The following is a 16,853-nucleotide window of genomic DNA, read 5'->3' as shown; positions in this document are numbered from 1 at the left end:
GAGCAGCCAGGTGGGTCCCCCCTTTTCCTCGCCCAGCAGGTCCTTGTTCTCTCCCCTCTTCTGCCCCTACAGAGGCAGCCCCTAACTGCATCGCACCTCCAGCTTCTGCCCCAGCTCTCCCCTTCCCGACCACCTTCCACCTGCCTCTCTCCCTCCCCCCTCGCCAGCGCTGCGCCACTTGCTCCCTCCTCCACGCAGCGCGTAGGCACCGACGTTCGAAGGGAGGAGATCGCGCATGCGCCGTAGCGGGAGCAGGACTTGTGGGAGGTGGTGCGCATGCCTTGTGTACGGAGGGGGTACTGCTGGGCGTAGTCCCACAGTGCGCCTGCGCGGGGTGGTTATATAGGTAGTGGCGGCCAGAGGACGCGGCTGAGGAGCTGGAGAAGTGGCTCGGTAGCAGGTGAGGCGGGGTTACGCTCAGCGCGGGTCAAGCAGGGTCTTCGCGGGGCCTGAGACTGGGGACGTGGGGGCGCCGGGGACCCCTCCGGGCGCGGCTTGGCAAGGCAAGGCAAGGCAGCCTGAGGTGCCCCGGCGGCACTCAGCTCCCTGCCGCTTTCCGCTGGCCCAGGGGCCTCTCCTCCGTGCGCCCTGCGGTCCTGGGCTCCCTCCAGCCTGGTGTGGCGGGGACACGGTCAAGCTGAAATCGTATCAGTTAACAATAGTCGGGGGGGCGGGGGTTACAACTGCCCCTCGGGGCGGCTGTAGAATCGCATATCCGTGTTGGTTTTACGTTGTGCTCCCTCCTCTTGGAGCCCAGGGAAGCTAACCCAAAGTGAAGCGGGGTGGGGGTAATTTTAAGTGTTGTCTTGTTACAGTAATCTTACAGTCAGTTCAGAAACCCAGCAGTTCCGTGAATAGGCTACTGATGTCCATTTAAATGTGCCAGGGCTCTCCCTCCACTTCCTTTTGGAAGACTGTTGCACAACCCCCCTATGTCTCCCTGTTAAGAAGATATTTCTAATACTCTACCTGGTTCTTTGCTTAAGTCATCTCATTAGTAGTAGTAAATACCACACTATACTGCTTTCCATCTGCTGTAACCTAACTGTATTGTGTATCATTCAGCTCTGAAGTAGTCTGGAATACGGTTTTATATGTAAGAAATGATCTGACACTTGCATTTAACATTATCATTTCTGTATCTTGCTACAGGATCAAAAAACCCGAAAATGGAAACTGTTGTTCGCCGCTGCCCCTTCCTGTCACGGGTATCCCAGGCTTTTCTGCAGAAGGCTGGCAAGTCACTGCTCTTTTATGCTCAGAACTGCCCTAAAATGATGGAAGTTGGGACCAATCCTGCTTCCCGTGCCCTGGGTACTTCACTTGTTCACTGCCAACAAGCTGAAGAAACAACCTCACCCAATGACAGTCAGTGTCAATTTTGTGTTTTTTTTTATAGCTAGTTAATGATGTAGAAGCTACCATACCCAGAAGCTTATTTATTTTAATCTAATTTTTAAGTTTCCTCATCAAGAGGCTTTTTAGATTTTACTTACAATTGTATTTATGTTTACTATTAGATCCCATCCTTTTTCCTTTCATTTGTCAGGTTATGAAAGGTTGTACAATAGAACCTTTCAATTGCCCCTAACTTTGCTTTCTCAGTGACTGGCATGAACACCTCAAAAAGACTGAAATGTTTATTGGTAAACATCTCAAAATGTTGTCCTTACTCAGTGTTGCTTATGTTTTTATTCAAACACTTCAGGTATGGTGGGTTTTTTTTAAAGACTCGTCTCTGATTTTAGTCTGTCTGGTTTGTTAAACTTTGGTTTGAAAGTAAACTACTTAATCCTGTAAAACTCAGTGCCTTACTTGTTGCGCTTAGAATAGTGTTATGAGTTTGGAATTCTAAACTTTGGATTTGGTAACACATCTGAACCTTGGCTTTCTTGTAATACAATAGAAGTGTAAATGAAATCAGTTTCGGTGTGTGCTACACACTGAACAATTGAATGGCAAATTGTGGGATGGGGAACCTGGTTGTTCGAGGAACACACCACCTTCCAAAAACCTAGGAAATGCAGAGAATGCTATAACGCTCACCTTTTACTGTGGGAGCAAACTTGAAAAGGTATGCAGTATAGAAGAAGCAGTGTTGCCTCCACAAGAGGAAAGTGAATTGTCCCTGTTGCTGTTGTAAAGCAGACAGTAAATTTATTACAGGGCAACTTTAGTTGGATATACTTTGCTCTTGTCAGATAACTTGCATGGTAGGTGCATTATTCTACAACATTCCATCCTTTTAACTTGCATGTATGTGCACTACATTAATCTTCACTGGTAATGACCATAGGGTCACTTGTTCTGTAAGGTTTCCAGGTTGTCATTTTTATTCACTTGTTTTTCACAATAACAATCCTTGACTTGTTTAATAAATGCTTCCTGCTTAAGTAGACAAGGAAGAACTTTTTTAAAACACTTTTTGGGCTCTGCCCAGCCAGAAGGAAACTTCTGGAAACTGTAACTGCCTGAGCTGGTGTACTCTCTAAATATTTTGCTTAATTTTCTCAAACACTTGTTGCTTAAAACTTAACACACATGGCTTCTTTGAAAGTAATTGGACTATTTTAAAACTGAAGTTCATACTCTGCAAACTCTAATGTAATATCTGAGAGCAAAGCTCTGCTGATCATAACTATGCAAATCCAGGTCAGTAGAGTTCTTAGATCTCTTATGATTTGTGGCTGTTTATTGACCCTGGTTGAGAAAACTTCCCTAGAAGATTTATAATCTGAGATAGTAGGGGAGAAGGGGCAACTGGGAAACTCAGCTGAAAAAAATTTTCAGTTGAAATTAACTCATCCACAAAGCACACTGTCTCCTCATTTGGGAAAGAGGCAGTAGTACTGCATTCTTCAAGAAAATTTGGCTTTAAATGTTAATCAGATACTGAGACTTGATACTTTGTGTGATAATACAAGTACAGATGGCTCAGTTGAGTAATTCTGGCTGACTTGTGGTTTAGTGTAATAGATAGTTGTCAAAGTTTTATGTTCTTGTGCAATCAGATCACCCCAGTTTCTGTTTTTTAACCCTTGTTTTGTTTCTCCTATCCAAGAGGCCAAAAATTCCAAAGATGTGTCCCAGGAGAACACCAATGGATCCCAGCTGCCTATTAGCCATCCACCTGCTGTTACTAGCCAGAGCACTAGTCCAAGCTCTGCCACTAAATGCCCCTTCCTGGCAGCTCAGATGAACCCTACGAACACTAATGTTTTCTGCAAAGCCAGCCTAGAACTCCAAGAGGATGTTCAGGAAATGCAGGCTGTAAGGAAAGGTATGTTTTTATGTATGCTGCAATAGATAGTGAAATATAGTGTAATACTCTGCTTGTTAGCACTAATCTTAGAGATAAAAGCCAAGGCTGACACAAACGCAACCTTATAGGCCAGAGGGAGGGTCATGGGACAGTGCAACAAAAGGATTTTATTGCAGAATATAGGGATTTTAATTGTGCTCATGCAGTTCTGTTCATATTACTTAGTTTGTTGTGTAATCTATTTTATACTAACTCTATGTCCACTTTTTTTTGCAACTGGTTTTAGTGAGAATTATGTTCTAATTGCAAAACAAATGATATATGTCAAGCTCCAGCACTCTTTTTTTTTTTTTTTTTTATCAGTTGGCTCTAAGAAATAGCTCTTGATATTGCTTATAAAAATTCAATGTCCTCACCAAAAAGTCTTACCAATGTGTAGAACACATTAGCATTGCTGCCTACATGAACATACTCAAAGAATTAAGCAGCTACAGGCTGGAAAGCACAAAGCTGGACAAGAAGTAATTTCATAAAAACCACCTCCCTTCCTCTGTGGACCATCTTCTCCTTAATATTTTGATTGTAGTAGTGCCTTATGGCCCTGATCAGAAATTGGTGTCCCATTGCATGTGTTACTATACAAATAAGACTGTTACTGCCATAAAGAGAACAAGGTTACTTTTAGATTAAAGTAGTTTTGTCAAAGCGTTGTGTTAAAGGAAGCCTTTTCTTTCACCAATGCTAAGTCTTGCTGCTTCCTCTGGAAGAAGTCAGTTTGTTCCTTATCCGGTCACTCCAGCTTTTCCAGTCTGCTGCAAGCCCTAGTAACAATGATCCATAGCAGTAGAACAGAAGCTTAGAATAATAGAGAAACACTTTTACGTACAACTAAAGCATGTGTGTGTTTGGCTCTCATAGCCTACATACCAATTGGTCCCAGGCCATTACTGAATCTTCTGAATTGGACCTCAGTTTTTGTTAGACAAGATCTGATTTTGCAAGGTCTGAGAAAAGTATGACTTTCTCTTCAGCTTCTGAGTCTTATTGGTCTGCTTCAGTATCTCAACTAAGTTTATTTTAAACAATTTAAGATACTGTATTCATAACTTTTCATGGCATACAATCTCTTGTATTTTTTATATAAGATGGTGTGAAACTGACTTTAATAATCACTGGATTTCTTTGCAACATCTCAAATGTACAGAGTTTACTAAAACACCAGTGAATCCTACTGTGATAAACACCAAGACTTCTGGAGAAGAGCAAAATGGCTTGCTGAAGAAGTTCCAGGATATTATGTTAAAGCAAAAACCAGAAAGAGTGTCTCATCTGCTTCAGGATAACTTGCCAAAATGTAAGGATCATTCTTGTTTGATTAGCAAAATAAATCTGAGTCTGCTATTAGCCTGCTAAATCAATTTTTGCAGTATCTGGCTGCAGACAGATCTTTTGACATTCAAAAGTGTTAATTCTTTCTTGTATTTAATAGCCTCTCTCCTCTTCTAGCTGTTTCTACTTTCCAGTATGACCAGTTCTTTGAGAAAAAAATTGATGAGAAAAAAAAGGATCACACATATCGTGTATTCAAAACTGTGAACCGAAGGGCACAGGTCTTTCCCATGGCAGACGACTACTCTGATTCCCTTATCAGCAAAAAAGAGGTGTCTGTATGGTGCAGCAATGATTACCTAGGGATGAGTCGCCACCCCCGAGTGTGTGGAGCTGTTATGTAAGTAGTTCTATAACTTAAATTAAAAATAAAATGTTTGGTAACCACAAGGTATGCAATGATCTACAGGAAACGAACTCAAAGCTATGACAAGCTCAACTTTTTCCAAAAGAATGTAAATTCTAGGGGAAAGATAGTTTTGTATAACGATTAAAATCCTTCTGTTGTGTAAAGGGTATTACTTTTTATCACATGGCTAATCCTCCCTTCTCACACATTTGACTGCTGTCATAAAACAACTTAAAATATAGTTGGCTGTAGTGCTGCAACACTTTAAGTGTTGAACCCCTGATATTCCTCCTTTCTGTGGGGAGCTTATGGGAAAACTGCTGGACAGCATAATTATCATATGTTTCAGTACCTATTAAATACAGATAGCTCAGCATAAGGCAGTGGAGTCCTACGATTTTTTGTAAGGGGCACAGCTAGTAAATAGCATTAGCTTTGAGCTCATGAAGTTCCTTGCAAAACTTAGATCCTTTTGTCAAACTATAAACAAATACAGTTGCACCTCTTCTACCCATTTCTCTTTAACTACTGTTGCTTTTATGTAACTTACTAAGGAATGGTGATTTGTTATAGACAATAATGTCCCTTTTCCTGTATTGTTCACATGCAGCTGAGAGTCAAATAGTATTGATTAATGCTTTTTCCCCCTTTTGAACATTTCTTAAAGGGATACATTGAAACAACATGGTGCTGGAGCAGGAGGCACCAGAAATATTTCCGGAACAAGTAAATTTCATGTTGATTTGGAGCAAGAGTTGGCTGATCTCCATGGAAAAGATGCAGCATTGCTTTTCTCATCATGCTTTGTAGCTAATGATTCCACTCTCTTCACGTTAGCTAAAATGTTACCAGGTGAGATCTGATTTACTGGATATCATGCAATGTAATACTACATTCTGCAAACAAAATACCCTGAAATTTCACTGAAAACTTCTTTCAGATGATACCTGAGATTCTGACCATTTTTGGTCACGAAATACCACTTTTTAAAAAAAAGCAGTCTTCGCTAATTTCTATTGTGGTGGCATCTAAACACCTTGATCAGGATTTGGGGCAGTGTTCTATATGCCATATTAGAAGTTATCAGGCTGCACCTGTATCAGACACAGTCAGGGTACAACCTATGAGCAGAGTGTCCACGGTGGTGGTTGGTACATATCTCGGTTCCATTTATTCTCTTTAATATAAAAGTGAGGAATTTTAAAGGGTAGGGAAGGACTGAGAGGAGCAGGGAGAAAGGAGACTGGCAGTGGAGGGACTGAGGGAGAAGGACATGAGTCGAAGACAGAATCAACCAGCAAACGCCAAGTTCAAACTGTAAAAGCAACCTGCAGATATCACAAAGGCTGAGGAGGTATTAGAGGGATGGGTGGCAACAAATGATGCCCCAGTTGGAGGTCTTCCTGCCCAGTTGCCGTAACTTCCTGCTGTTTCCAGGGGCTGGTTTCACTTCTGGAAAAGACCTACTGTTTTCCCCACCCCATGTAGCTGCAGGTGGAAGGATGGTTTTTTCCTTGCTATAGTCCAGGATATGGTTAACGCTGGTAAACTGACTCTTGTATCTGCTGTTGCTGGAGAAACGTCTACAGTTAAGACTTTTTTTTTTTTGTAACTTCCAAATGTAAAATTTAATTTTTACGTATATTCCTTTGGGATTGGGTGTTTAAATTTGCATAACTGACTTAAGGCAAATAAAGTTGTGAATTCCTGGAAATAAGTGTCTTAATTTCAGAAGCGCTCTAAAGCAAAAATAAAAAAATGTAGCTATTTCAGTGGGTATTCTGTCTTAAATATGTTGTTGCAAAGTTTCTAATTTAACAAAAAAGTCTATAGCGAATCCTCTATTCTGGGGCTAAAACACATTTACCAGCACAACCGTATTTCATATAACTTTTAGGTATCTGTACAATCATCTGTCCATTCTTTCAGTACAACCATAACTACTAGTAACCTTTGGTTGTCCCCTCAGGCTGTGAGATTTACTCAGATGCAGGAAACCATGCCTCCATGATTCAAGGAATTCGGAACAGCAGAGTGCCTAAGCACATATTTCGCCATAATGATGTCAATCATCTCAGAGAACTACTGAAAAAATCAGATCCATCTACTCCCAAAATTGTTGCATTTGAAACTGTTCACTCAATGGATGGTGAGTCTGCTATAAAAAGTGTGTATCCTTTTGTTAAATAGGTGCCGTACTGAAACATATAAATTGTCTTTGTTTCTTTAAGCTACGAAATATGCATATACCATCAAAAGCAAGAACCTGTGAATAATTGTGATTACTGTTTTGATCTCAGGTGCAGTATGTCCACTGGAAGAATTGTGTGATGTAGCTCATGAGCATGGGGCGATCACTTTTGTAGATGAAGTACATGCTGTTGGGCTGTATGGCACTCGGGGTGGTGGCATCGGAGATCGGGATGGAGTCATGCATAAAATGGACATAATCTCTGGAACACTTGGTATGTGTATCTTCTGGCCTTTAGTTACAAAAGTGTGTAAACTGTTTTGTACAAAGTCATGCTGCAGACAAGATGAAGGAATAAAATGAACTTGAATCAAGTCAGTTTACTGACTTGTTTCTAGGAATTGAAGCATGGGATTTTTAAAACAGCCTGAATGACTGACTTAGGCTCACCAGTCCCATTAACTTTCAAAGGCACTTGTGCTAAGTCACTTAGGCTGATTCAAAAATGCCACCTGAAATAAGTTAGCAATATGACCCTGGTGGCATAGTCACTAGTCCTCTATCAGTGAATTCATATGTGAGAGAGTTAATTGTGGTGCAGTGCTCTATATTTAGATCTTAACTCTCCTTTGTGTAAGGTGGAATGTTCCTAATCCAGAAACCTGAGATGGGAGTTGTGTAAGGAGATTTGGCGAGAACTGAAAAAACCAATACAATTCTTTTGGATGCAATGCAGACTGTTTTCTAACTATTAGAGTTCAAATACTGGAAACTGAAAATCTGCTTAAATAGAGCAAGAGTTGAAACTCCACCTTAGAAGAACATGTGATGGTGGTTTGGTTTAAGAATTTTATTTGCAGTCTCAAACCTCAGCATGATATAAACAAAAATAGTGCAATAGGCTTCAGTTTAATTTGGCTTTGTTTTGGCCTTTAACTATTGGGTAGTATCCTCTGAAATGGTGATTACTGTACATGCCCAGTCGATTGCACGAAGCACATAAATAAGATGCAAATAGAAGACAGGAGTGAGGGCTATTTTTACTTATCTCAGGAATAGATCACCCACCTAAACCTGCTGGAGGAAAAAAGCAGAGGGAGTGGAGAACAAATAATGGTCCCAAGTGTTTAAACTCATTAGAATATATCTTACTCCAATACTTACTGAATTTGTTTATTTTGGGTAGATTTACAGTTTTCTTCACTGGCATTAAAATAGTGCAAGAATCTTTTGTCCCGGAGTTGTTTGTTGTTTTTTTTTGTCTTAAACAATACTCTCAAACCGGTCACAAAGTTTCTTCATAACAGTGTGGGATTTTTCTGGGGTGGGGTGGAATGGATTCACCTTGCCTTGTGCTAATTTACCATTAATTTGGAAGTACTAGAATAAAATTGAGGAGCTGTATTATGTGCTAAATTATTGGAAAGACCTAATTGTGTTGCTCATAGGAAGGTCAGGATTTGGAGTTCTACTTCTGTCAGATCCTGGCTTGCAGCTACCTTTTCTAAAGGCTAGAGTAAATCTTGACTGTTTATTTTCAGGCAAAGCATTTGGTTGTGTGGGCGGATACATTTCCAGTACAAGTTCTTTGATAGACACCGTACGTTCCTATGCTGCTGGCTTCATTTTCACAACATCCCTGCCACCCATGCTGTTAGCTGGTGCGCTTGAATCAGTCAGAACTCTAAAGAGTGCAGAAGGGCAAGTTCTTCGACGCCAGCACCAACGCAACGTTAAGCTTATGAGACAAATGCTAATGGATGCTGGACTCCCTGTAGTACACTGTCCGAGTCACATCATTCCAATCAGGGTAACTAAAAATTATGGTATCTTTCTTTTTAAATTTAGGAAAAGCTGTTCCACAAGAATAAACTTGTTTGTATTACAGAAAATACAGGAAGCTGAATCTGACTTGCTTTCTTACACAGCATGTAAATAAGCATAGCTTATTTTAGGTTTATGTAGTATGAAGTAGGCTGAAGCTGAGGGTTTTCCTTAAATGACTAAAACCTGCTGTTTCTAAAAAAAAAAAAAAAAAAAAAAAATGTGCAGCAGGGTGTTAGCCAACAAATTGAACTGGCAAATGCTATAAGTTCCATTCACACTTAACTAACTTTGTGTGGTGTACTTTACTATTTGTACAATAGTCTAAATATCTTCAAGGGTACAAAAATGCATACTAAAGAAACTATTCATTGGAACTACTCTGGCAAGAATACTAGAGGGAAGCTTTAAATTTCCCTTCTATACCATGTTCTGTTCTAATAAGCACAGGGAGGACAAAATGATTAAGTTCTGATTTTTGTGGGTAGTCCATACTTGAACTGGACTCTTCCACAGATGGTGACTTTTAACTAACTTTTCAAACCTAGAAGGTTGGTTGGGATTATGTATTCTGATAATTACACATGCACAATTCCAGTTACCATGAACTTGACCATTTTGTAAATCTAGGTTGCAGATGCTGCTAAAAATACTGAGATCTGCGACAGACTGATGAGTCAGCACAGCATCTATGTCCAGGCAATAAACTACCCCACAGTTCCACGTGGAGAAGAGCTGCTGCGTATTGCCCCAACTCCTCATCACACACCGCAGATGATGAATTACTTCCTTGGTGAGTGAATGGACTCCAGCAGAGTTAAGAATTCTATAAAATGCTCTAGTATCTTCATTCTGAAGATTTACAATATGATCCCTGATCTATTGCTAACTTAAAGAAAATATCTACACTTAGCTGAGTCAAGCTGGGAAAGCTCACCTTGGAAGAAGGTGAACTATTGCTACGAATGAAGTGTTAGAAAGTGCTGTCAATGTTTCCCATTGATTTGCCTTTGAGCATGAGTGGTGGTAGCCCTCTGTCTGAAAGCTACAAAATGCTGCAGTACAAAACCAGTCTTCAGCCATCTTATGGTTCTTTTACTCATTGTAGTTTAAGGAGTTTTTGTTTTTTAAAACAAAGGTATTGTCTTAGTGGGTGTTTGTTTAGTAGTGCTGCTCTGATTTTTTTTTTTTTTTTTTTCTTCAGTTTCCATACAAAATCACCTAGCCGTCCATACTTTTAATCAATATTTGTTACAGCAAAGTAGCCTGGTATCTTACCATTTCAGTCCTGATTAATTTATACCACTTAATAGTTGGAAAATGAGATTTGAGACTCCTGGATTTTCATCCTAGTGAGCCCAGGCAGAGCTGGGAAGTCTGCACAAGTGAACCGTGAACCTCCCAGCCCAGGTAACAGAGTTGGCATGGCTCACACTAGTACTCTAAAACTAGCTGTGTAGACAGCATTTTAGAGTTGCAGCTTAGGCTGGAGCCTGGGTTCCGAAGGTTATTGGGGGTGGGGGGGGCGCTTCAGAGCCTGAGCCACAACTTCGAAGTGCTGTCTATACAATTATTTTTAGAGCACAAACCCAAGTCTGTTGACCTGGGCTGGGAGGCTTGCTTCCATGGTCTGTGTAGACAGACTATATGGTGGCCCTGGGAAAGACTTCCATGATTTCAGTTTAGTAAACCGTAAAATGGGGTAAAGGCTGTGAGCACGTTGAAAGGCTTTAAGTGCCTTTCTTCAAAGAATCAAAAAGCAATTCCATTTTATTATGGAATAAGAGTAATGGTCTATGGATGGATGGCTAGAGTCATAATTTTGAAGGTGAAATAGTGTCAGTATTTGTGCTCCCTCAACACCTTACTTTGCTAAGCAAAAGTTGTCAGGCATTTCAAGTAGGTGGTTTTTTGCTGGGTTATTTTTACTTTCACCTCATTGTAATTCATCACTTGCAGTACTCGTTGTTTTGGAAAGAGTTCTATGTACTGAAAGCTTAAAAATATTCTGATTTTAAGAAACGTCTTCCTTTTTGTCTAACAGAGAAACTGATGGCTACATGGAAGAACGTTGGTCTGGAGCTGAAACCGCACTCTTCAGCGGAATGCAATTTCTGTAGAAGGCCTCTGCATTTTGAGGTGATGAGTGAAAGGGAAAGATCCTACTTCAGTGGCATGAGCAAACTAGTTTCTGTTGGTGCTTGAGAGCAACCTGTTACCCCATCCATATCTAGTCCTCTAATATCCAAATAGCCTAGGCAGCCTTTTTAAATTGCATATTAAATAACATTTTAATCAATAGTCTAAACACAGCTCTGAAAATTATAGTTCAGAACAGGGTGTCCTGCTTCTGTCCTTTTAAGCTCATTGCTGTTGTGTTAATGTTTACAAAGAAGACTGTAGGATTAGTGGTCAGAAAAATAAAGTGGAACAAAAATGATCTCACTTCTAATTTAATCTATTAGTAGGTAGTTTCTGACTTACCATCTTCTACCAGTGCGACTATTTCAGTGAAAAATAGTATTATTAAATGGAACATTATATAAAGTCTGTCATCCTGTCCTCCTTCCACCCCCCCCCAAGACAAAAGGGAAAGTTGTAGTGAGAATTAGTGTGGATGCAGACCTGACCCTGTATAGGTCTTCCTGAGTTCAGGGCACTGGAACAGATTTAAGAGTGTGGTACTCTATTTCTTGACAAGAACTTTTTCCAACTTGTGTGGTCTATGCAGATCTTAAAAAAAAAAAAAAAAAATCTTAATCTTGTGCTATGTGATTAAACATTTAAAAGTATAACACCTGTACCATAATAAAATTAGAACAATTACACACTCTTCCCAGCATTACCATCCCTCTGGCCTTGAATCAACAGGGAAAAAATAAGTTGATCAGTTTCCCTGAGGAAATTGCACAGTGCTTTTTCCTTCTCCCATCTCCAGCAGATCAATCTTGTACTAAAAAGCTCACTTATCTAAGCATATTATTTAAATCTGTTTCCGTTATTTCCTTTTAATAAATACTGCTGCCATTAGAATGTTGCTGTATCTTAACAGCCAAACCCTTTGGTTTTAGAGGTGATGTAATATGACTCACGGGAAAGCCTTCATGAACTATGCCATAAACCAGGGATCTGCAACCTTTCAGAAGTAGGGTGCCAAGTCTTCATTTATTCATTCTAATTTAAGGTTTTGTGTGCCAAAATACATTTTAACATTTTTAAAAGGTCTCTTTCTGGGAGGCTACATGCAACAATCGTTTATATATAACTAAAGTAAATAAGGGTTTTTAAAAGTTTAAGAAGCATCATTTAAAATTAAATTAAAAGGCAAAGCCACCCAGGTAGTGTGAGTGCCCTAGAAATTCAGCTTGTGCACCGCCTTTGGCATATGTGCATCAGTTGCCTACCCCTGACATAAACAGACTTACAATAAACTTTAGTTGAACATAATGTGCCAGGGCTGGACAGAGGAAAAAATCACAACATTTCACCCTGCACACAAATACCCGCGGAATCTAGATTTAAATCTTTATGGTTTAGAGAACCCAGCTGTCTTCCTTTTCCTGTGAAACTGAATGTGAAATACACAAGTATCTGACACACAGAAATGGTTTCAGAGTAGTCATAGCCTACTATCATGGAAACAAAGGGTGGTAAAACAAATGAGCTCAATGGAACTGGGATTCACTAGTTAGTGTAGCTTGTACAGTATCTGCTTTTTTAATAAAGTAACAATTATTAATATTTTTAAATTATACAACATCCAAAATACAGTGGGGCCAGCACCACAGTACTCCTTCAATGCCATTGTGAGTTGTTGAGTCAAGTCTCCATAGGAAAAAACATCAGTTTCTATAGAACCAACACTGCTGGTGGCACGAAAGTGAACTTTCATTGCCCTCTTTCCCCTTCCTATACTGAGTCAGCCCAACACTTGATAGTGTGAACAAGTGAAACCCTTCTACCAGGTGTTGTCAGCAGCAAAAAGGGCCAGATTTGTTTATCTAGCGATTTTTTTCAGAAAACCTAAATAATAGCAGCTTGAGCCTCTGTCACCAGGGCAGTGCTCTGGAACTGCTCCATACAAAGCCAGTCAGGACTCCGGGAGAGCATGCCTCCTCTCTCTGAGCATACTGGCTCCAGGGCAAGAAGCTTACACAGCTTTGACCTCCCTGGGTTTGAGCTCGGAGCATTTAATCCCCTTCAACATGGTGTGCCTCCTGCAGCAAGTCCACTTGTGTGGGGCTCCTGGGGAAGCCAGAGGGCCCTGCACATGAACACAGAGGTGACTCTCAGCCAGCTGATAAAACAAGGTTTATTAGTTGACAGGACCACACTGCAGGACAGAACTTGTAAGCACAGAAATCAGTGACTTTCAGCCAAGTTCAGTTTTAGGGGAGGGGAGCCCAAAGCCAGGGCTCTGGCCCTCTCCCTGCACCCTAAGCCACCTGAGACGGATTCACTTCCAGCTGCCTGTCCCCTGCCCTGCCCATTGCTCCTCCAGACTTTGTCTTGCTTCCCGGCCCAAGATTCACCTGGTCACATCCCCCTCCTGGGTCTCAGGTTACAAAGGAGCAGTCATAGTATAGGTGCAGGCAGCTGGAGCAGCCCTGCCCACAAATGTCTCACACCCTTATTCCTACCACCTAGACATTGGTGTAATACACAAGGAAACTGAGGTGCACACAGCATTTATGCAAAACAGTAAGGCTCACATACAACATAACAAGGGAAAATCCCCACTATGTCACAGCCCCCAACCCCAAATCCTCCGCTGGGCACCCTTGCTAGACGATATTCCCCACTCACCCACTAGCTCCAGAGGTTTAAAACAAGACTACATTATTTAAAGGAGGCAGGGAGACAGGGAATGGGGCAATAAACTTGAGGAAGCACGCAATTAACAAATGAACAGCAAATATTAACTAAGATTCCCTACTCTGAAGTTTCTTAGCCATTCACAACTGTGGGAAGACTGAAGGTTAAGATTATTGCCAATACATTCTAGCCACTTTCCTCCCCACCCTCTGGCTCCCCACTCATGGTTGTCCAGGATTGGCAGAGGCTGGGGGGGGTGAAAAATCCAGCAAGTCCATCTCCAGCCCATAAGGGCTGCCTCAGCAACTCCAGAAGCTCTTCCACCCTGACGCAGCTGAAGTAAGTTCAGCTTTGATTGTTGAGTGGGGAGGCCTACCCTGTAGTCCCTCAATGGCTACTCTCTGCCACTTCAGACCAAAACACCCGCCTCGGTACTGCCTCTGGGCCATGTACCACCTTAAAGTTGCTTCAGCTTTATACTACATCGTCAGAGCAAAAAAAAAATCAGCAGTACATAAAATCCTGAGGATAACAGCATTGTATTGCCCCATAACTGAAAACTTAACTGTTCACCAAAAGATGCTAGCAGACAGACCCCTCTCCTGTGGAGTCCCTGCCCATTGTGAGTTCTCAGGCAGCTCTGGGCTGCTCTTCTCCTTGGTCACTAACAGTTGTCAATAGTGAATTCCCTACTCTCTAGGGCTTCAGGCTGCAGGGCTTTGATAAGAGAGTCCAGGGTTTTGCTATTACTTGTAATTACATTGCATTAAAGTGTACAGGCAAATAACAGAAAACCCAATATGAAAAAAATGTACCATGTACCCTTAATAGCAGACACCCTATAGATGACTATTCTCAGTCAATTGATAACAACGTGGGTTTAAAATGGACAATATTTACATAGAAATAAGTATGTCCAAACTTGACAATGATTTTCATTTATGAACACATATGTCAAAGACGGTAACAGCCATTTTTATGCTGATAGCCTTGGTGCTTGTAAATGCAGGAGAGAAATCTGAGACAGACAAGCCACAATAGAGATGAAATCTGCAGAAAAATGTCATGACTGGTGAATGTGAAGAACTGCAAATAGCATGCTGAAGAACAGGAAGGATCAACTTTCTTTGAGACAAAGAGGAGAATAAATAAATATAAATGTCATTGTTCCTGTGCAAACAAAGCTTGGAAAATAAGGTTGCATAAAAGAGGTTATATAATTCATTAGTTTGGTTTACAAATACATGGGGAAACTAATTGGAAAGCTATTAAATTACCAGACTAAAAAGCCCCGGGAAGGAACAGATCTTGGGGAGCGTGTTTAAATAAACTTTGGGAATGTCAATGCAACAAACAACCCCCTCTGTCTTTCTTAAGTAGTTAAACTTTAAGAAACAAAAACAAGTAGAGGTGCAGGAACAAAAACTGAATGCATGTGAAAAAACACACACTCTACATCCCATTGGAAAAAGGAATTTGCTTTATGTAAACAAAAAATAATTAGCAATGCATTATTGACCCTAGGTAGCACAGATAGGTTGCTTAAGTGGATACCACAAAGTTAAGTAACAGTAATAAGAGGGAAGGAGAGGGAGGAAGATTAGCCATAGAAGACACAAAGGAGGAAAGTGGCTGAGCAGAGATGCGGATGTGTAGGTGGACCGTGATGCAGCCATACCTTGTTTCATGGTCTTGCAGAAAGCCACAGGAGAAAAGAACCCATCCCAACTCTTGATTCTGGAGAGGGTATTTGTCTCACTAGGTGTTGAGTTGTGTTCTTCATGAAGGATGATTTGGGCTGTTTCAATAGCTTTCTCTTGAAAACGGTTATCACTGCTGAGGCTGATTTTCTAAGGTGGACTGTGTTTACTAGCCACAATTTGGCTGATGGGGTGACAGTTTGTTTAGGATTTGAAAAGCAAGGTGACAGGTTGTACCAGAGGAGGTAATTTTGTTCCAGGACAAGTGTATCGGTGATGTAGATGCCATGGAGTGCTGACATCTCCACCGAATAGCTGAGCAGATTCTTACTGGATCCCAACAATATCAATGTAAGCTTTTGTTTTGGGATAAGCCAAGATCAGGTGATGGAGAGATTAGGTTGGCATTTTGCTATAACTGAGGCCTTGTCTACATGGAAAGGTTGTACTGGTATAACTTAAGGTGTGAATTTAAAGCTCATTAACCAATGCAATTCCATGAGTGGATACAATTATTTCAATAGGAGTGTTATTTTGTGGTTTAGGTTAAGTCAATTGGGAACAGATTTAAAATACACTTTAAAAAGAATGGCCACATATAGGGTTGCATTGGTCTAGCTATACTGGTTCATAAACAGATTTAATTTAAACAGGTGCAACTTTCTCATGCAGAGAAAGCTTTAGTCCCAGTTTTCATCCAGCAGGATAAGATCAAGTTCTTCCTCCCGTTTTTTCCTTAGTAAAAGCATATTTGATTACAGGCATTTGTAATAATTGCCAGCAAACTGAGGCACTCATGTCTTCTAAAGGCAACAAGCTGACGTCTATGTTTCCGGTGACAACAGTCTGTGCACAGATGTAGCCAAAAGGAGAGACATGAGCCCAGGAGTTAGTATTTTTTCTTAACTTAGGAGAAGGTTATTTTTGGAGGCACGTCTCCTATGCAATGAATACGATGAGTTTTCCGGTCCCATGGTCCTGTTTATAAAGTGGCCTTAGAAGAAGTGTGTTGGATTCCTCTTGGGTTAGGGCAGAAAATGAGAAGGTTCTTCCTTCATTGTACCTCTGAGAGAAGCTATGCATAGCAACTGACTCTATGCTGGATTCCCTCAGACCTGGCTGAGGATCTGCCATGTCTAAATGTCACTGTGTCGCAGGCTTTGCATGAGTCACATTATTTCTGGTCTCAATCCAAGCCATCATTCATGTAGGCATATGCTACATGCAGTCACTCATCCAGGAGAGACTCAGTGTGTTTATGTTCCCTATTCTTGTAGTCAGCTCTTGGAGAAAAAATTCTCCCTGCATGAGGGGCCGTCGGGG

General features: G+C 40.9%; 1 protein-coding gene across 2 annotated transcripts; it reads left to right on the top strand.

Annotated features, from left to right (window-relative positions):
* The first annotated feature begins 314 nt into the window (after nt 1-314).
* ALAS1 (5'-aminolevulinate synthase 1) lies at nt 315-15,170 on the top strand. 2 transcript variants are annotated; one of them, XM_030569901.1, is made up of 12 exons: nt 315-400; nt 1,153-1,368; nt 3,062-3,280; nt 4,467-4,616; nt 4,769-4,991; nt 5,668-5,852; nt 6,970-7,149; nt 7,301-7,465; nt 8,733-9,001; nt 9,646-9,808; nt 11,060-11,154; nt 14,840-15,170. In XM_030569901.1, exons 2-12 carry the CDS (start codon nt 1,170-1,172, stop codon nt 14,897-14,899), a joined length of 1,908 nt encoding a protein of 635 aa, XP_030425761.1. In that variant the 5' UTR covers nt 315-400; nt 1,153-1,169; the 3' UTR covers nt 14,900-15,170. The 2 variants fall into 2 exon arrangements, with proteins under 2 accessions (XP_030425761.1, XP_030425760.1); XM_030569900.1 differs by lacking the exon at nt 14,840-15,170 and having other exon boundaries at nt 11,060-11,455.
* Nucleotides 15,171-16,853: the final 1,683 nt, after the last annotated feature.

The sequence above is a fragment of the Gopherus evgoodei genome, chromosome 7, assembly GCF_007399415.2.
Source record: "Gopherus evgoodei ecotype Sinaloan lineage chromosome 7, rGopEvg1_v1.p, whole genome shotgun sequence".
Classification (NCBI taxonomy): domain Eukaryota; kingdom Metazoa; phylum Chordata; order Testudines; family Testudinidae; genus Gopherus; species Gopherus evgoodei.
The sequence above is the reverse complement of the archived record's forward strand: the minus strand, read 5'-3'. Positions and strand labels throughout refer to the sequence as shown.